This window comes from Natator depressus, chromosome 7, assembly GCF_965152275.1.
Source record: "Natator depressus isolate rNatDep1 chromosome 7, rNatDep2.hap1, whole genome shotgun sequence".
NCBI lineage: Eukaryota > Metazoa > Chordata > Testudines > Cheloniidae > Natator > Natator depressus.
In genome coordinates, this window is record NC_134240.1 from 95,825,692 (window position 1) to 95,847,036 (window position 21,345).

A 21,345-nucleotide genomic window follows, 5' to 3' on the forward strand; every position below is an offset into this window, starting at 1 on the left:
GGGCAGCAGTAGTGGTGGTCAGGTCCTAGATTACTGCAGGCTTTGTAGATTAGGAATAAGATCTTGAATTGGATTCAGTGTTGGATGCGAAACAAATATACCACATGCAACAACTGCATAGTATGTTTCCCCCTGTCAGGATTCATGCTGCTGTGTGTAGCACTGTAGTGTTATACTGGTTTAGATATGCAGCTGTGCACTTAATTGGAATAAATGTATGTGCAAATCAAGTAATTGCATAAGCAAATGCCAAACAAACAAAGGGAGAAAATTATAGTGGTCCTAATTACTCTTTTAATTTTTTGAGAGATGCTAAATGCAATATTAAATTTATTCACGAGCATACAATGGCCATATTCTACCATGAATCTTAGGCTAAAGCTTTCATTGACTTCAATAGGACATGCACATTTGAGGTTATTTGCAAACCTGAACCATAATTAAAAACATAACACAGCGCTCTCAATAGAATAAGTTTATATCCCTTACAAAAATGAAAGGGTAGAGTAAGGTTGCATCAATAAGATAAATTTATGATCTTTGCTTTGACAACTGGTGGAACAGCTAGAATTAAAATGCTAATCACGAAAAAGTTTTATTTGTAAATATTGTACGAAAAGATTAAGTACTATATCATTTAGTTAGTATTGTGTTTGAATGCCAAAGTATAACAATGTTTCAGGCAATTAAAGCCGACACACACACAAAAAATAAAAAAATACTATATGGGCAAAGTGCCATGGGATAAAAAAGATGAAGTACAAAGAATGCTAAAAATGTATCACTGGAATTTTGCTCTAAAAAGGTTTTACTCCAATTGATAAATCCAAAGCTTTTATATTTAAGCATTTGTTATTGAAAGTTAATATATATGTGCTAACTAATTTTTCTGAAATTCTTGCTTAATACTATCTTTACAATTTCTTACAACTTCTTTTTAAATTCAAATGCTCATTTATTAAGCACATAAGCCTGAAACAAAAGTGTCTTTAGATCTTTCTCTCTCCATCTTCCCAGTGAAGAAAGCCTTTGTTTCTTGCATTTGTAGAACAAACAGATGTACCATACACTTTCCAGCTATGCACAGCAAGAAGCTTAAAGTAGTACTTTCTGAATTTACAGGGTTGGTTCCACTCTCCGTAGGTTAACTAAAAACATTAAAATTCAGTCCCACTGGCAGATATGACACAGCTATCATTGTTTATGAAATCACGACATTTGCCATGAAGATTTAAAAGTGGGCAATTCATGTGAAACATAAAAAAGGACTACTATTTTAGAAGAAGAGAAACAACATAGGGAAAGAACTGCAAGAAAAGTAAAGTATACCATCTAGTTGGGCCTTTTTGCTTGATGCTGAGTGAGTGTAAAGGTCCTACTTGAAAAGAAGGTTTGATTGATGAAAACTGGCTTTTTGCTTATCAAAACCTCGATGTATAGCACCTACCACATGTTGGACACTACTGCAATACAAATAATTAATAATACTAACAAACATAGTCCCACAGAAATCAACATGTTTACTTCCATGAGTAAAGCTAGTATGATATGGCCTCTGGTAGCTCTACTAATATTGGGTCCAAATTTTGCAGTCCTTATTCAGTCCTCACTCAGGCAAAATTTCCACTGATTTCAATGGCTGCACAAACAGTGCAGGATTGAGCTCTTATTTATTGTTCAAAATTTATTTGGGATTGTGTTGTCATGTAATCCAGAATAAAAAATAAAAAGACAGTTCAAAAATAAAACAATTTAAAATTTTAGAGCCTCCAAGTTCACTCAGTCCTACTTCTTTTTCAGCTAGTTGCTCAGACAAACAAGTTTGTTTACATTGGCAGGAGGTAATGCTGCCTGCTTCTTGATTACAATGCCACCTGAAAGTGAGAACAGGCTTTCGCATGGCACTGTTGTAGCCAGCGTTGCAAGATATTTACGTGCCAGATGCACTAAAGATTCATATGTCCCTTTCATGCTTCAACTACCGTTCCAGAGGACACGTGTTCATGCTGATGATGGGTTCTGCTCGATAACGATCCAAAGCAGTGCAGACCAACGCATGTTCATTTTCATCATCTGAGTCAGATGCCACCAGCAGAAGGCTGATTTTCTTTTTTGGTGGTTTGGGTTCTGTAGTTTCCGCATTGGAGAGTTGCTATTTTAAGACTTCTGAAAGCATGCTCCACACCCTGTCCCAATCAGATTTTGGAAGGCACTTCAGATTCTTAAATCTTGGGTTGAGTGCTGTAGCTATCTTTAGAAATCTCATATTGGTACCTTCTTTGCGTTTTGTCAAATCTGCAGTGAAAGTGTTCTTAAAACGAACAACATGCTGGGTCATCATCAGAGACTGCTATAATATGAAATATATGGCAGAAGGTAGGTAAAACACAGAGCAGTAGACATACAATTCTCCCCCAAGGAGTTCAGTTACAAATTTAATTAAAGCATTATTTTTTTAATGAGCATCATCAACATGGAAGCATGTCATCTGGAATGGTGGCCAAAGCAAGAAGGGGCATACAAATGTTTAGCATATCGGGCACGTAAATACCTTGCAATGCCGGCTACAGAAGTGCCATGCGAACGTCTGTTCTCACTTTCAGGTGACATTGTAAATAAGAAGCGGGCAGCATTATGTCCCCTAAATGTAAACAAACTTTTTTGTCCTAGTGATTGGCTGAATAAGAAGTAGGATTGAGTGGACTTGAAGGCGCTAAAGTTTTACATAGTTTTGTTTTTGAGTGCAGTTACGTAACAAAAAAATGGCTACATTTGTAAGTTGCACTTTCATGATAAAGAGATTGAACTTTTTCTTTCTGAGGCCCCCTCCAACATACTATAAAAACCCTATGGCCCCGCTATGCCACAACAACTGTTTTTCTATATATAAAATCCAGGACCAGCATTAGTGGGATTTGCTACCATCATCAGTGCATATGCGCCCACCTTAACAAACCCTGATGATGCTAAGGAACAGTTCTATTCTGATCTCAACTCTCTCATCAAGTCAACACCACAAAGTGACAACCTAATCATCCTAGGAGATTTCAATGCAAGAGTAGGTAAAGAAATAACAACTGGCAAGGTGTCATTGGGAAAAATGGCATTGGAAAAATAAACGAAAATGGTCTCCTACTCCTAAGCAACTGTGCAGAACATAGCCTGACAATTACATACTATCTTCAGACAGGCAGACAAATATACAACTACATGGATGCACCCCAGATCCAAACAATGGCATCTAATAGATTACCGACAATGTGACATAAGGGATGTCAGGATCACCCGAGCCATGCGTGGAGCAGAATGTTGGACGGATCATTGAATGATTAGGTCAATACTAAATCTACACATTGTACCTACACGCCTGAAACACCCCAAAACAATCAAGACGTCCCCTGCTATTGTTAAGCTAAACCATGCATCCTATTGAAACAAGCTACTAAGTGTTCTAGAAACCAACTTTGGTGATAACCCTGTCTCATGGGAGGAATTCAGAGAGACAGTACAAAAAACAGCAACTGATGTACTTGGATGGAAGAAAAGGGCCCAAAGTGACTGGTTTGATGAAAATGATAAGGAAATCACAGTACTCTTGAAAGAAAAAAATTAGGCTTTCCAAATCTGGCAAAAAAAGATATTCAGTCCACCTCAGAGAGAAACAGATTTAAACACCTGCAAAGCAAGGCACAAAGACAACTATGCTTGATACAAGATAAATGGTGGGAGAAGGTAGCAGAAGACACTCAAATGTATGCAGAAACAAATGAAACAAAGAAGTTATCTGATTCCTTGAAGCTAGTCTATGGACTTTCAAAAGTGGGCACAGGTTCACTCATGATGGCTAATGGCAGGACAGTCATCAAAGACAAACATGGCGTGGAACACAGATGGGTTGAACATTTCAGCCAACTACTGAACAGACCCATCCTCAGTTGAAACAAGTACCATTAATCAGATACTTCAAAAGCCTATTCAACACCATCTTGACTCACCACCCTAACTTGAAGAAACAGAAAAGGCAATCAGTTTGATGACCTCAGGAAAGTCCTTGGGCAGAGATGGAATACTGGCAGAAATATATTAGTCTGCGGGTCCAAAGGTGGTAACAACGCTGCAGAAGATCCTTACTGACATCTGGGACAACAAAGAAATGCCACAAGACTTCAAATATGCCACAATTATTCCTTTATTTAAAAACAAAGGCAACAAAATGGTCTGTGATAACTACAATGGAATATCTCTCCTATCTGTTGCTGCAAAAATCTTTGCTTGTGTCTTCCTGAACCAACTGATTTAATCTGTCTCAGAAGCCAATCTACCTGACACTCAGTGTGGATTCAGACCTGGTCGTAGCACCACAGACATGATTTTCAGTATCAGGCAAATACAAGAAAAACGTATTGAACAAAACATGAATCTGTTCAGTATTTTCACTAATCTGACAAAAGCATTTGATACAGTCAATAGAGAAGGATTATGAATGATCCTCAGCAAATTTGGTTGCCCACCAAAACTGGCAAAGATCATTCGTTTATTTCATGAGGCGATGCAAGGTCAGATACTTTTTAATGGAGATCTCACTGACTCCTTTCCCATTTCAAATGGAGTCACACAAGGCTGTGTCCTTGCCCCTGTACTGTTCAACCTCTTCTTCACCCAAGTTCTCAACCATGCTACAAATGGGCTCAGCAGAGACATATACATCAGATACAGACACGACAGCGCAGTCTTCAGTCATCTTTGCAGATGATTGTACCCTCCTATCACACACAGAGGGAGATCTCCAGTGCATCATAGGTCACTTCACTGAAGCATCAAAATTGTTTGGCCTCACAATCAGCCTGCATAAAACTGCGGTGTTTCACCAATTATCTTCACCGCTTCATGCCATATCCCCTAGCACATCCGTTAGTGGAATCCAACTAAAAGCAAGTTGACAGTTTTACCTCTCTCGGCAGCAACATCTCCAATGATGGATCTCTTGACAAGGAGATCACGAATAGGCTACACAAAGCTTCTCATTTATTAGGAAAAATACATAGCAAAATCCTGAAATCCCACAACATAACCCTCTAAACAAAAAAACTTTATAATGTTTTTGTGCTCACATCTCTCCTCTATGGCTGTGAGACCTGGACACCATACAAATGGCATATCAAACAGTTAGAGGCCTTCCATATGCGGTCTCTGCGTACCATTATGGAGTCTGCTGGCAGGTTCTCTCCAAAAGACAAATGCCATAAGCATCGATGCCATGCTGATAAAAGCCAAACTACGACACATCATTAGGATGCCTGAACATCAACTCCCCAGAAAAATTGTCTATGGAGAATTTGCACAGGGACATCGGAATCAAGGCTGCCCCAGAAAGTGCTACAAGGAAAGCATCAAGAACAGCATACACTTTGGTGCAATAAAACTGGATGATCTTGAGAAGGCTGCATTAAATAGATCAGCCTGGCAACACACAGCACTCAGAGCTTTCCAAGCCTTTGAAGAGGACAGAAATAATCGATTGTTAGCTGCAAGGGAAATACATCATACTACTGCTATAGCTACCAAGATGCTCACCAATGACTTTGTCTGCCCAATCTGCTCATGAGCATGTGTGTCACACTTTGGACTTCAGGGTCACTCCAGAATCCACAAAAAGAGATAGCATGAAAACGTCGTTGTCGAACCGACAGACTACACACACACAAGCTGCTACCCATTCAACTTCCTATTCTTGTGCATATAATTTTTTCATGTTCTTAATGCTCCTGTTCACAGCAGACCATTTTCAAGCACCATTTTTCTCGCTACAAGATAATATATCCTTGCCTATCAAGGTTAATGTATATTACATATAAAAGCATTAAAAAGAACATTATTAAGGTTGCAAAGTCAACCATTCAGAAGTTAGAAAATGGCAGAATTAATGTTGTCTGTGCATATGCATTATCATACAGTCTTTATTTACATGATCAGGTACTATTTTTTTCACTGCAAGCACAGACTGGACATTACTCACTTAATGAGCAACTAGTCGATATTTTGTTTTCTTCTCATTGTTCAATGTACAGCCCTAAATCTTATTTACTGCACACTATTTATACCTTGCTCTGAAGATAGAATATTATAATTTTCTCATGGCTTTCCTGTGGTGGTCAGCACTATAGTATCTGAGTGCGATAAAAACACTATTTTATTTTCACAACACCCCTGTGAGATGAGGGGGGGCTATTGTTATGCCCATTTTGCAAGGAGGAGGTTGAGGCACAGAGACATTAAAGTTACAAGAATCCACTAATTTTGGGTGCCCAAATTGAGAAACCTATAATCTGATTCTTCAGAGTATTTAGCATTATATAGTACCTCGTATATTCTAAGCACAGCTCCCACTGACTTCAGTTGCAGGTTTGAGTGCTCAGCACTTCTTCAAATCAGATCTCCGTCTCTCAAATGAGGCACCCAGAAAATGAGGAACACACAGTTAGTGACCAACTGTGAAAAGTTTGGTTTAAATGACAGTATCACAGAGGAATACCATGGCAGAGGCAACGATAGAATCAAGTTGCCCAGCGCACCATTTAACTATCTCAATCACGAGACCATCCTTTCTCTTTCTGCAATCCTCTGCTCATTCAGTACACGCTTTCCAACTGCTACAACACATGAAGCATGGGTCCTACAGACAACAATCTCCTTCGCTGTACAATACTCATTCTTCCTCAGACCTGGTCCATCCTGTGCACTAAATCAGGCCTGTATCCTATGGAAAAACTAGGATGTGATCATGTAATTAAAGACTGTATCATAATGCATATGCCCAAGGCAGGGCCGGCTCCAGGCACCAGGTTTCCAAGTAGGTGCTTGGGCGGCATTCAGAATGGGGCGGCAGTCCGTGTCCCGCGGCGGCTTTTGGGTGGCAGCTCCACTGCTCTTCTGGGCGCAATGGCAATTTGGCGGCAGCTCCCCCACTGGTGGCAATTCAGCGGCAACTGCTTGGGGCAGCAAAATTCGTAGAGCCGCCCCTGGCCCAAGGGGGCTGAATTAAGGTTGCACAGACATTTTCTAACTTCTGCATGCTTGACTTTGCAATCTTAAGAATGGTCTGTTAACATAGTTTTTTTCTGTATAGTTTCCTAGGTTTTGTTTTTTTTTAAAAAAGAAACTGGAAAAAAAAATTCCATTATGTGGCATCATATTGACACCTGCATGGGTCATCAGCAGGGTTGGAACCTTTGGATTCACTACACTTTCCTCTGTCATTTGAACTAACAGAGTAACTGATAGCAGTAGTACGTTGCCAAATGCTACATGGATTAGCACTAGAGGGGCATGGGTTACTTTGTCAGGGTGTTTCACAGATATTTGCTGACAACAGAGGAATGGTGAGACTCAGGAATTTTGGCTTCCATTCCAGGCTATGGAGGGGAGTATGATCAAGTGAGCATAGACTCTTCTGCCCATCTGTGCTAAGCTTGACTCCTTCTGCCCTGTCCCCTGCCCGTCCCTGGCTCCTTGTTCCAGTCTCAAGTCTCCACTTCTCAGGCTTCTCATCCCAGTTTCAGTCTCCTTGCCCACTAAGTCCTAGTCTCATCTCTCCAGAATCCGCACCTCATCTCCTCCCTAGTCCCGGTCTCCTTCCTCAGCCAATTTCAATTTCCCTCCTTCTGCTTTCTCACCTGATCTTTCTCCCACCCCCCACTCATGTTCTTAATTCCCACTGGCTTCTAGTCCTAATCTTCCTCCCCAGGATCCTCATCCAATTTTAAGATTTGCATCCATCCCCACACCCCCTGAATCCTTGTCTCAGTCTATCCACCTGGCTAGAGCCAGTTCTTTCCCTGCATCTCAGTTCCTTATCAGAACTATCAGATCTATTTCCCCTCCCTGACCATGTCCTTCTTGAAACCCCAATGGTTCTCTGTCCTGGTCTCCTTGCCCAGCCAGTACCATTCTCTCCCAGGATCCTCATTTGATCTTAGTCTCCCCTTAAAATTTCTCTTGCCAACTCCCAGTCCCAGTGTTCTTACCTACCCAGTCACAGTCTCTTTCAGCTCCCGGACCTAGTCTCCTTTCCCAACCAGACCCAGTTTCCCCACATACCCAGCTCCCAGTCCTACACTCTGCCTCTAGCTTCCAGGGTCCTTGCCACATCAGTCCCAGTCTCCTCTTTCAACTCCCATTTGCCCTCTTCCCCTCTGCCATCTTCTAGTCCCAGGCTCCCTCTAAACTCCTTGACCCAATCACCTCTGCATGTGAATCAGTTTGCTTCCTCTTCCATGCAGCCTGGCCCAGTGGTGTGGGAGGGGGCACTGCCAGCACAGGAGACAATACCCTTGTTCTCAGTTCAGGTCCCCAGACCAATTGCCAGTAGTTGTCCAGAGCTGCCATTGCAGGGAAAGTTCTGCTCAGGCCGGGGCTGGAGCATGTCCAGTGCAAATGGAATCTTTGGGGAATTTAGCTGCCAAAATTGAAGAAGTCTCTACTGAGAGTGTGTGAACTCAAGATTTTTCAAAGGCTTACAACTTGGCCAAATTTAGGCTGCTTTTCTTGGGAACAGTAAAATGCATATCCCTGACAAAAGGCTATTCCCTGCCAAATTTCAAGGCCCTGATTCAAAGCAGGGGGATGCTAGAAAAGGTCTCAAAATTTTTTTAATATGGGCAAATCAACAATTTTCCCTAGCTTTGTTCTGGGAAACGGCTGAATAATTTTGGCTGAAATTTTCCCAAGACTTTAGCGTGATGTAAATATGCAGTGTGGAAAATATCTGCCCAAACAGATAAAATTTGGCAATGTTGTTATATGTAAGTGAAAACAGGGTCTTATATTGAGAAGTGTGAAATAACCTTAACAGGCAGTTCTACCAGCTGTGCCTCTAATGACGTGCAATACGACCAGCTCTTGGAGGCTCGAGGCTCTTTTTTCTAGGAGTAGCATAGCACTACAGTTATGTCACTGATACCGGGGGTAGTGGCTGGACTTTAAGCTATATATGTAATTATATGTATTAATAATTCGTATATTCAGAAATACTGCGGCCAAACCTGAACATTAATGCAATGTATGTTAGAACATGTTATCCCATAAACTGAGCCTAATCTGATAGTTGCCATTAATAAATAAGGCAACTACAATTTCTTACAAGACAGTGCTAATACTGGTGAAATTCCGTGGTGGTCTATATCCTGGTAACAAATCCATCTGTCCTCCCCCTCTCTGACCAGGTACATAGCTAATGAAATACACTTGGAGATTTATACACTACTGGTCTTCTCTTATCATACTCAATCAATAAGAACAATTTAGAGCAGTGGTAACCACTTCATGCATACTTCCATTGTCCCTAGGGATCAATATACTCAGTATCACAGCTGGCTGGTGAGAAGTAACGAGACTATGATAACAAAAAGGGAAGCTTTCCAATTTTTTTCTCAGATTGTGCCAAAACGTCACACTTTTGTGTCTACCCCAATGGAAAAAAAACCTAGTTACACATACAATAACACTTTATTTGATTTTACAGGACTCTGCCCCATACAAATTATAGCATCTTCTCTATGACTTCTTGCTCCCCAACTCTAGCTTTCTTTGTGATACTATTTTCCCTTACTTCAAAGCAACTGCAGTAGACATGTGAGAGTTGAGCTCTCCTTACTTGAAATAGAGTCACAGATATTTAGAAATGGCTCAAAGTTTTCTTGGATTTCTCCAGAATAGTACTGTCATTTTAAAAATTCTTGGTTTTTGTTTCTTTATGGTTGATGTTTAATCACTGTTAAAATTCAGTTCAGGGGACAGGATCAGGTTTAAAAATCACATTTATTTAAAAACCCCACATTTATTACCAGTCTTACTAACAATACTGGAGATTATAAAATTATTTCAATTTCTTTTCATCCTTCTTGATATTTATCTTTTAACTGAGCAATGAAATCAGACTAATCACTTTCACATTTTGTTCAAGTCAGTTTCTAGTTAGTGCAATTCCCCCTCATGTAGGGGTACTTTTCAAAGGTTTGAAGCCAAGATTTATTTATTTTTTGTTATGGTAAAATTTCTGAACAGTTTACTTGGGCTTAGTGCACAAAAATAGCTATAAACTCAAGTTCTACACACAAGTCTATGTTAGAAGGCACTCCAGTTTATTACAGTATTCTGAAATCAACTATACAAATATGGGACCAGTTTGAATCCAGATGATGGGATATTTACAGACAGTAGAGCATTAGCAGCATGCAACCTGTAAGGTGTCACTCTTCATACTGGTAACTGAGGGGATAGAGGAAGAGCTGTCAAACTTTATGGTGGGAACAAAATATATACGTATATATACACTCTTTCTTGCCCTAATAACAATTACATTTTAGCCATCAAGTTAAACAAGTGGACTGTATATGTATCTTACCTGGGTGGAAATGAGATGTCCAGTTCATACAATTTGTCTTTAAAGACAGACAGCTCTTTGTCGAATTCTAAAAGCTATAAAAAAATAAAATAGAATTAAACAACTTGTTTTCTTTATCAAACTGCAATAACTGAATTTTTTTTGGTATTACTATATGATTTAATGATCACATACTTTAGTAATATATCTTATTTGGAGCATACATCCTTACAGAAGAAATATCAGTACTAGGTCAATGTAAAACACTTCAGTGTTCTGATCAGAAGATGAAAAGGCACCCTATCAAAAAAAAAAAATCCTTCTTCATGATCTCAGTGAAACAGGTAACTTTTGCTCTTTAAACAGAACTACCTCATGCACATTTACTATTTCAAGATTAGTCCAGATTTTCAAATTTCATTAGCAATCTTTTCGGAGATAAAACTAATTAACACCTTTAAAAATGCTTAGCAAATCGATATATTAATCAAGCCACAAAATATGTCAGTAAACGTACAATATAAGAGATCTTTAACCTGGATAAGAAGGTACAGCAAACACAAGGATGTGCAAATCATTCTTCCTAAACAAAGGCAAGCAATATTTTTGCATAGCTATTTTTGCACAGTATAGGTTAGATGGCGGAAAGAGGTATGTGTGCCAGAGGCACTACATAATATTTAACAGACACATTTATAAGCCTAGGTTTAATGTACTGTTTATATAAGTCCTTGCCAAATTTATTTTCCTTGAGACCACAGCAAAGAAAATAATATCTGTAGTCTTTTGTTCATAAACACAAACCTGTTAATAAAAGTCAATGATAACAGTCTGTGTTAAACCAATAACCATTCTGATGGACATAAACAACCTTATTTCAGAACCAGATTTGGTGTTAATCTGACATACAAGTGAATTAGTGAGTAAAAAAAGGTCAAAATCTGCACTGTTACTGACCATCGTCCTGAGTAAGTGCCACTTTCTATTTTGACAATCTTGTCATCAAAGTAGCACCCTTTATGATGGCTGTGTGTTTACCCACTGTTCACTAATAATTAATCATGTCCCATCTCACAGCTGTGCTGATACCATTGTATGAATGGCAGAGGTTCCCAAAGAAATTAGATTGTGTCCCTCTTTCCTCTCTACCACCTCATAAATCATTCCTGAAATGTGCAATTAGCAGCTACTTGTTCACATTAATTATCTGTGTGAAAAGCAGCTACCTGAACCACCTGCATTGCTGATTAGCTACCTCCCTATGGTCCACCTATTTTTTCCTTCAGTGCTGCCTTGAATCTGTTTATTGTATCTGTCTACATGTACGCATGTGGACATGAAAGCATTACGTTTTCGTGTTTCTATTCACCAATTTGTACAACGGTGTGTTGAGAAACATTTCACAAAAAATGCCATTTTGAGATACTTTGTACAAGGTTTAGTATTTTGACAAATCTCGAGGCACACAGTTATCCATTTTTATGCATGATTTTTGGAAGAATGTTTACAAATGTATATGTGTGAATTTACAGTACATACATAAATATGGGGCCTAAACCTGTAAACTCTATGCATGTTAACAACAAGGAGTTCGGTGGCACCTTACAGACTAACAGATTTATTTGGGCATAAGCTTTCGTGGGTAAAAGACCCACTTCTGGGTTTTTTACCCATGAAAGCTTATGCCCGAATAAATGGGTTTTTTACCCACGAAAGCTTATGCCCAAATAAATCTGTTAGTCTTTAAGGTGCCATCGGACTCCTTGTTGTTTTTGTGGATACAGACTAACACGGCTACCCCTTGATTCTTGACTCTATGCATGTTAAGTAACTTTTCTCATATGGGTAGTCTCATTGACTTCCTGGGCATAACTATGTGGGTAAAATTACTCAACATGCATGTTTGCAAGATCAAATCCTATATTTAAGTATGTAGAGTGTGTCATATCTATAATCTATCTATCTGTACAGTATACACACAACCACACCCACGCATACATACATTAACAGGTTTTTCTTGCTCCAAAATAGCCAGATCATCAGTGACACTAATTACTAAATTTGAATCCAATTTAAAGAACCAAACCAGCCAACCAACCAAAACCCCTCCCAAATGGTAACCAGAAAATCTCTTCTAAAAATATATGTTTTACAGAATTTAATTTTCTACTTTTGTCCAATAAAATCATACTATAAGGAAAAAAAAAACAGTGGGGGGGGGAGGGGGAAAGAGGGTTTTTTGAAGTCAGAAGAATACAAAAACTGAATAAATGACCAATGCTGAGGATGTTAAATAACTGCATTGTCCTCTCATATGGATTCAAACATTCTAAACTTTGTATATCCAGATTATTTTTGTTATGATATTTGGGAACTGACTGGAGGCCAAAGTCTAGAGGATTAAGTGGTTAGACACATCGGTGAGAGCTACTTCTCAGTAACATCTGAAGAGATCTCTGGTGTTTTTATGTACTGTTGGTGGTGGCTTGTTTAGTTATGGGCTATGTACTGCAGATGAGCTGCTGACATTGCTGTGATACAGATGACTGATAGGAACAAGAATGTATTGTACCCTAGAGGCTCAATGCATCTCCCGAGTTTTAACAAGCAGTGATATACCTTTAAAGTTAACAATAAAAGCAAAAACTAATGACAACGTGGTGGGATGCAAAGAAACAGCTTGGTTGCTAAAATATTATTAAGAAATGTTTGGAGATTGCTTAGAACAGCTGGGGAAGGCTCAACTGCAAAAGAAAACTCTGTTTAAAAGGCACATTTTTACTTCATTGAATTATTTCTGGATACAGTAGTACCTTTCTGTATTTGAATTATGTTTAAACAAATTTATTCATTTAATGAAATTACTTATTTTTCTCTAGGTGCTTACTAGAGAAAGCCTACATTTCTTCTACTCTGTCTCCAATATCCACACCTTTATGCTCAAGCAGTGTCCCCCAATAGCAAATAGCTGCTTTGGATACTCCTGGTCGGTGGAAGAGGATGAGAGTGTGTTCAATATATTAATGAATTTCTTGTGGGAACTCTACTTGGGCTTCTCTCTTCTTTGTCAGGTACCCACTGCAGACACAGATGCATGTAGTGTATATTTCAGATTTTGTAGTGTTTTTATTTTTAGCAAATTATAACTGATTTTTTAGGAGTAAAATTATTGTAAGTGGTGTTTTCCTTGAAGTACATAAAAGATTGGTCCCCTTCCAAGTTCTTTGCCCCAAAGAGTAAGCTGTCAGTTAATGAGAGACGGTAGAGCTCAACAGATTCCAGACAAAATGTTAAACACCGCAAACCACTGTAATAGCTTAAATTCAACTCAGTAAGAGAAAGGGTTAGATTTGGAGCAGGGCATCTTTTTCTTCTGTGTTTGTACTATGCCTAGAACAATGGGGTTCAGGCCCAGGGCTGGGGCTTCTAGGTTCTACTGTAATACAAATAATTATTATTATTAATAGTAATTAGGGGCACAACACTCTGAGTGCTGAGCACCTTTAATGTCATTGGGAACTGGGCCCCTATTTTTAATTATTTATCTCTGTATTTTAAAAGGATGAACCAATTATATTGCTATGCACAATGATTCTGAGGATGATTATAGTTGTTTTCATATTGTGCATTAAATGGTGTTGTGAATAATTTCACTGCAGTAATAGTAACCTTTGTTTAAATATAGTTGTAGTTCATCCTACATGTTTTGAAGATGACAAAGAAATTCAATTGAAAGCCTGAAAATCAATATGTTGTCCCATTCAATTTACTCATTGTAACATCATCCTTGAGAACCAAGCCTTTTAGGTGTTATATGGAGTGCTGGGGTAATTTGAGCAATTACAACAGGGTTTCAAGTATTATAGTTGGAAGCTGATACAGGGACTGCATGACAAGCCAGAGTTTCATAGGTAAGGTACATTATTCCAAACAAACTTGACCTTATATACTTTATACATATGGTTGAAAGATACGGGGCAAATTCTCTACTGGTATAACTCCACTGATAGCAAAGGAGTTACATAACGGAGTATTTTGCCTACAACATTCACTGAACAGTCTCGTATGACTATTTAATCACAAGGTTTCTATAAGTTGGATGGTACAAACCATTCATGATGGATAATCTGCCAGTATTTCCCTAGCCTCATGTCCACTCACACATATACGAGTGGACCTCAGTGAATATATACAGTATGCATTTGTATGCGCACAGTACATACACTGATGTATAAGTGTGAGATTCAACTCAGATTGTAGCACATCATTTTTTTTGAACGGATAGATTTATTTATGTGAGTTTGCTGTTTGGAGTTGCTGTACTTCCACTTAGCTTTCTTCTTGAGTCAAAATTCTGAGGTCCTGAATCGGTTTTTACATAGTCCTTACTCAGGCAAACTACCACTGACATCAGTGGTGAGGAAGTGAGTTAAAATTTAAGGACTGCAGAATTTGGGCCTTTATAATTAATTATTATTTTGATGGGCCTTTTTGCAAGTACATAGGTGCTTCAATTACATGTTTCATAAACATGATGAAACTAATAAATCTACGCCAGTTTTTCACCATACTCATTTGCTTCTGTGCTGTAGCCCCATTTCTTACCCTTTGTCTATTTGTGTCTTTAGGCTGGAAACCCTACAGAATAGGGATTTTGTCCTTTTTGTATCTGTACCATGCCCCGGACAATGTGCAATCCTAATGGGGGCCTTCAGGTGTTACCATAATACAAATATTTACTGCTATTGCTAACATGGTGGACCACTTCATTTAATAATGAAATACAGTCACTTATAAGGTAGAACATGGCAGATGTATAACAACATCAGAAACATTATACTATACTATACTAATTGAGATTTTTTCAAAGAAATGATAGAGTAATTTTATATGAGACGGATATTATTACCGAAGTTAGAATTTGGCCAGGACACTAAGGAGAAGATTCCTAGTTTTGCAAACATTGCCGTGGGATCTTTACTGACCATGGTGTTCAGGTTCTTGAGTTTAAGTCTTACCCAAAAATGGTACAACCAAGATAAAGTCCTCAATCATCCCACACTGGGACAATGGTTAGAATGTGATTTAGAGGAAAGATCTCTATCTACTGACTTTTCCCTTCAGGTTTTCAGTCTAAGGCTCTGTCTACACTACGAGTTACGGGTGTGACTCCCAGCTCATGTGGACATACTTATGTTAGCTCTCATCTGAGCTAGCACACTAAAAATACTAGTGTAGCTATGACAGCATGGGCAGCAGTGATATGGGCTAGCCATTCAGAGTATGCACCCATGGAGTTCAGGTGGGTTTGTACTTGGTGTGGCTAGCCCATACTGACGCTGCCACTGCCCGAGCTTCCACGGCTACACCACTATTTTTAATATACTAGCTCAGAGGACAGCATGAGTACAGCTGTGTGAACTGGGAATTACATCCGTAGTTCATAGTGTAGACGTAGTCTAGAAATGGCCACAGCCTGACTTTGCTTAGTTAGTGAAATCTGACAAGTTCGCAATCCAGTCAGCTCAAGTGCTAATAATATAACATTTGTCATGAAATATCTGGATGTGTACCGCATTAGCCTCAATGATGACTAATGTAACCAACCATATGATTTTCATTTTGTTATTATTTGCATTATTGCAGTGCTTAGGAGCCCGAGTTATGGACCAGGATTCCATTGTGCTAGGCACTGTGCAAATACAGAACAAAATGATGATCCCTACCCCTTAAAGAGTTTACACTCTAAGTATTAGGCCTTGTCTACACTAGAAACATTGTAGTGTAGTTACTTACTACAGCAGCAGAACGGGTTCTACTGTCACTATAGTAAATCCATCTCTCCTAGAGGTGGTAGCTAGGTTGTCAGAAAAATTCTTTCATTGACCTAGCATTGTCTACAACAGGATTTAGTATGGCTTAATTATATCGCATAGCGCGTGACATTTTTCACAGCCCTGAGAGATGTAGTTAAGCCAACCTAACTCTGTAGTGTACAACAGCCCCAAGACAAGAGACAACAGAGTGGTACAGACAGATGGAGGTGGGAGTACAAGGAAACAATGAGACAATATTAATCAGCATGAACTTGTGACTAATCTTTTTTTAACTATCATGATCAATACCACCGTAAAAGCTTTATTCACATTGTAATAACTTATTTGTAAAAAAATAATTGGCTTAAAGCAAATTATTTCTGGTTACTGGGTATAATGAAGCCTCTTTGAACTTAAGAACAGTTGGACATATTTCAACAGTGGAAAAACAAAGGGGTGTCTGTGAAGGAAAGGGACAAAATTTGCCCCTATAACATTTATAATTCAATAAGGTTATTGATAACGAGTGCAGTTCTAAAGTGTCACAGAACATCCAATGGGTGCTTCATTTCAACCACTGACATATGCAAATGTTCAACGTACCTGAACAATTACTAATCCCACCACTGATCTCCATACAAAACTTGCAGTAACTTCAATCAGAATTCTGTGTATAGAATGATGGCAGGGCTGAGTTCCCACACTTTATTATAGTGGCACTGCTGCAGCTCTGAGTGTTGCCACTATGAACTACAGTTTCCATGGGTTTACAAGAGGGCTGTTAAAAGTGACTGTGTTAAAGCTTTGCATACTTGTTCAGAGGCCTGGAGAGAGGTGGGTTTTCTCTGCCCCCTCCTTTATAGCCTTTTCAAGGGGAACCAGTGTGGATCAGTCACACGGTGGGTTGCAGAATCTGGGGAATGTGCACAGGAGTTGTATGCAGCAAAGCCCTGCTCAGATGCTCCCATGTACTACTGGGCAGCAGAGATATAGGGTTGGGCTAGGCTCGTGAATCCATTGCTATGCAAATCCACTTGCTATTCCCTCTTATGGGGATGCAGTAGGTGAGTGTGGAGGGGTTGCAATTAGCTCTTTCAGTCCTGAAGCTGGTGTGCTGGCTGAAGAAAGAGCTCCCCTACAGCAGTTCAGGCTGTGCACTGGGACCAGGATTTTGGCCTAAGAGAGTATTTACACGGAATATTAAATTCAGAAATGATTTCACTTGAACATTTAAAATGATCAAAGAATTTTAACACAGCTTAGCTAGTCAAAGAAACCATGTTAATTTTGCTGGCTTAGACTTTAAGAGTAAAAAGGTACCGTGAAAAAGGTCAATGTCCACAGGGACACTGCTATGAGCTGCCTTGGCTAAAATCACAGAAGTATGAACCCTTTATAACAGGGCAACTTAATTCAGTCATTGGAGTAGAACAACGGCAATTACTCATCAAGACCTACAGACCAAAGTCAGAGCATTGTTAGATCAGAAGGTGATATTAGCAGCATTTATCAAATCCATCTGCAGCAACCACCAGAGAATTCACAGCTGTGAAAGGGAAATGAAGTTTCAGACAAAAAAAAAAAAAAAAGAAAAAGAAAAAAAGAGGAGATGAGCACACAGAAACGACCTTAGAAAATTAAAATATGTGAAGTCTGGCCATAGTAACTCATGTAAAGTGCACACTCTTTAAAAGACTTGTGGAAAATATAAGCTTTACAATCAAGAGGGAAATATTTGAGGAGTGATTCTGCAGTCCTTTCTCAAACTAAACTGCCAATGACTTCAAATAAAGACTTGGGGAAATAGTGGTCTCTCTGTCTCAGGTATAAAACTCTCAAACACAGATTTAATCTGTTTACAGCAGGCTGGGTCATTACACATATTGAATCTATTTCCACATGTTAAGTATCCTCACACCTTCTTGTCAACTGTCTAAATGGGCCATCTTGATTATCACCACAAAAGGTTTTTTTTTCTCCTGCTGTTAATAGCTCATCTTAATTAATTAGCCTCTTACAGTTTGTATGGCAAATTCCACCTTCTCTGTATGTATATATATCTTCTTACTATATGTTCCATTCAATGCATCCGATGAAGTGGGCTGTAGCCCATGAAAGCTTATGCTCAAATAAATTTGTTAGTCTCTAAGGTGCCACAAGTCCTCCTGTTTTTGTTTTTTTTAAGATTGTCTGTTAATCTACATTTTGAATCTTCTTTAAATTTCTTCCTCTTAAAAGAGAAAACATCACAAAACGGTAGCCAGCACTCAAGTGTGACAACGTTTTTACAGGAAAACCCTCAACTTATCCTGTAATGTTACTATTAAATGCAAATATTTATTAACCACACTTTTTTGTATTGCAGTGGTAATACTATAGTTCAGTCTGAGCTGGGCCATTTCATATTAAAGGCCAAAATTGGACCTGAGCCCAAATCATCAACTTCCATCAAAATCCCATGGCAATAGGATCATTAAGAAGTCATCCAGTCCAACTTCCTGCGCTGTGGCAGGATCCAATAAACTTAGACCATCCCTGACAGGTGTTTGTCCGACATGTTTTTCAAAATCTTCAATGATGAAGATTCCACAACATCCCTTGGAAGCCTATTCCCTTAACTACTCTTATAGTTAGAAAGTTTTTCCTAATATCTAACCAAAATCTCCTTTGCTGCAGATTAAGCCCATTACTTCTTGTCCTACTTTCAGTGGCCATGGAGAACAATTGATCACCATTGTCTTTATAACAGCTGAAATGGGACGGCTGCCCCACTCCCGCAGAAAAGGGGTTAAAAGCAGCCCTGGAGAGGGCTGCAGCTAGAAATAAGGGGAAGCTGACGGTGTAGCTGACCACAGCTGTGACCAGCTCAGTTAGGGCCCAGCTGGCCCTGATAAGAGGGCAGACGCTGAAGGACTCTCACTCTAGCCCTGGAGTGGGAAGGGCGAGCTGCCTGAGAGCAAGGTACCTGAAATGGAGCAGTGCTGGGGAAGGGCAAAGGGCACTGGGGAGCTCCAGCCTGGTGAACCCCCAGGCTGCAGACCTTGGTGAAGGCCTACAAAAGGTACTGGGGCTGCAGAGAGGCAGCCCAGGGGCTAGGCAAAGGCAGCAGGTCCAACCCCCTTGCCACTGATGAGTGGCCATTACAGACTGCAGTCTGCCCCAGTGAGCGGGGGCTAGATGATGACTGGCAGTAGCCACTGAAGCAAGGTGGGTTTAGAGGGTTGGGTTACATATGGCTTACATATGGCTCCTGTTAATACATCCCAGAATGTTATTAGCCTTTATTACAACTGCATCACATTGATGAAACACTCAATTTGTATCCATTATAACCCTCAGATCCTTTCAGCAGTACTACCACCTAGCCAGTTACTCCCATTTTGTAGTTGTGCATTTGATTTTTTCCTTTCTAAGTGTAGTACTTTGCATTTGTCTTGTTGATGTCATCTTATTGATTTGAGACCAATTCTCTAAATTTGTCAAAGTCATTTTGAATTCTAATCATGTCCTCCAAAGTGCATACAACCTTGCCGAGCCTGGTGCCATCTGCAATTTTTGTTTTTTTAAGCATACTCTCCACTCCATTATCCAAATCATTAATGAACTTACTCAATAGTTTCAGACCCAGGACTGAGGCCTGCAGGACCACTCTAGATATGTGCTCCCAGTTTGACAGCGAACCATTGATACTTACACTTTGAGTACGGTCTTTCAGCCAGTTATGCATCCAACTAATAGTAATTTCATCTAGACCACATTTCCCCAGTGGGAATGTTGTGAGAATGTTGTGCACTTGTGTAAAAAGCCTTACTAAAATCAAGATATATCATGTCTACTGCTTCCTCCTCTGCCCCCCATGCACTTGGCCAGTAACCCTGTCAGAGAAGGAAATTAGGTTGCTGTGGCATGATTTGTTCTTGACAAATCCATGCTGGCTATTCCTTATCACCCTATTATCCTCTAGGTGTTTATAAACTGATTATTTAATAATTTGTTACAGTATCATTCCAGGTATCAAAGTTAGGTTGACTAGTCTGTAATTCTCCAGGTCTTCTTTGTTCCCCCTTTTAAAGATAAGTTCTATGCATGCCCTGCTCTGGTCCTTTGGGACCTCACTTGTACGCCATGAGTTTACCTGTAGGAAAAAGGTTTTGAGGGGAACTGCCACTTATGGAGCTTTCCTAAGGTTATGCCATGGGAGGGTTGTGTGTGCAGGAGGCAAGGGTCATCTGCACGGCAACTCCATGTGTCTTCACTGGCTCTGGGACTCTTTCCCTGGCTCCCCTAGAAGTTCCCCCAATGTGAAAAGGGCTGGGGAAGTGTGACAGTAGCCTCAGGGCGTATTAACAGTCTGCAAGCTTCTCCGCTGTTGTCCTGTCTCTCTTATCAAGCTTGTCTCTCTTATCAATAGAAGTTGGTCCAATAAAATATATTATTTCACCTACTTTGTCTCTCTACTATCCTGGAACGGACACAGCTACAACTATGCTACATACATAGATTTTTAGAGTAATTTCTATCGAGCTGTATTGGTTGCTTCCTTTTAAAGTTCTGTAAGACTGTTCCATAAGGATCTTGGCACCATTTCTCCTTGTCTACTTCCCCATATTCCCCCCTCCTCAGATGCACATCCCTGCCCTCCCCTGAGAGTGCTTTGTAAGGTCCAGGCTGAGGTTGGAATAAATGGTGCCACAGAGGTGGATGACACCTCTCTGTATGAGATGGGAGACTACATAGAGCATAGTGCAGAAGAATGTGCTTACGGCTCAGCAATATGGTCCCAGTTCAGGAAAGCACCTCTATTCAGGAAGACACTGAAGTATGTACTTAACTCCAAATGTGCACTCAAGTGTTTTCCTGATTCAGGGGCTATGAGCAACCTCTATCCCTGCTGTTGGACTCCTGAGTCATCTCAGGGCCTAGATGTAAATCTGTGGTAGAGATTATCCTCGAATCAAGGGATGTTCGATGATGATGTTGATCCCTGCTATGAACTGAGCACTGATGACTGTGGGGGAAAGTGGGCAGGACATGGGGTCAGAACCGCTAGCATCAGGGTGCGGCCACAGTATAAGTATATGAGGACAATTTGATGAATGCAAATTACGTATGTTGTGGGATTTTCAGTTATTCTTAATGCCAGCCATG

General features: G+C 39.8%; 1 protein-coding gene across 3 annotated transcripts in view; it reads right to left on the bottom strand.

Moving 5' to 3' along the window:
- Positions 1 to 21,345, bottom strand: part of INPP5A (inositol polyphosphate-5-phosphatase A) — a 419,434-nt gene that overhangs the window by 37,835 nt on the left and 360,254 nt on the right. For all 3 annotated transcript variants that reach the window (XM_074959113.1, XM_074959111.1, XM_074959112.1), the window contains exon 12: positions 10,403 to 10,476. In XM_074959113.1, the coding sequence (XP_074815214.1) occupies positions 10,403 to 10,476 (74 nt within the window). The remainder of the gene's footprint in view (positions 1 to 10,402; positions 10,477 to 21,345) is intronic.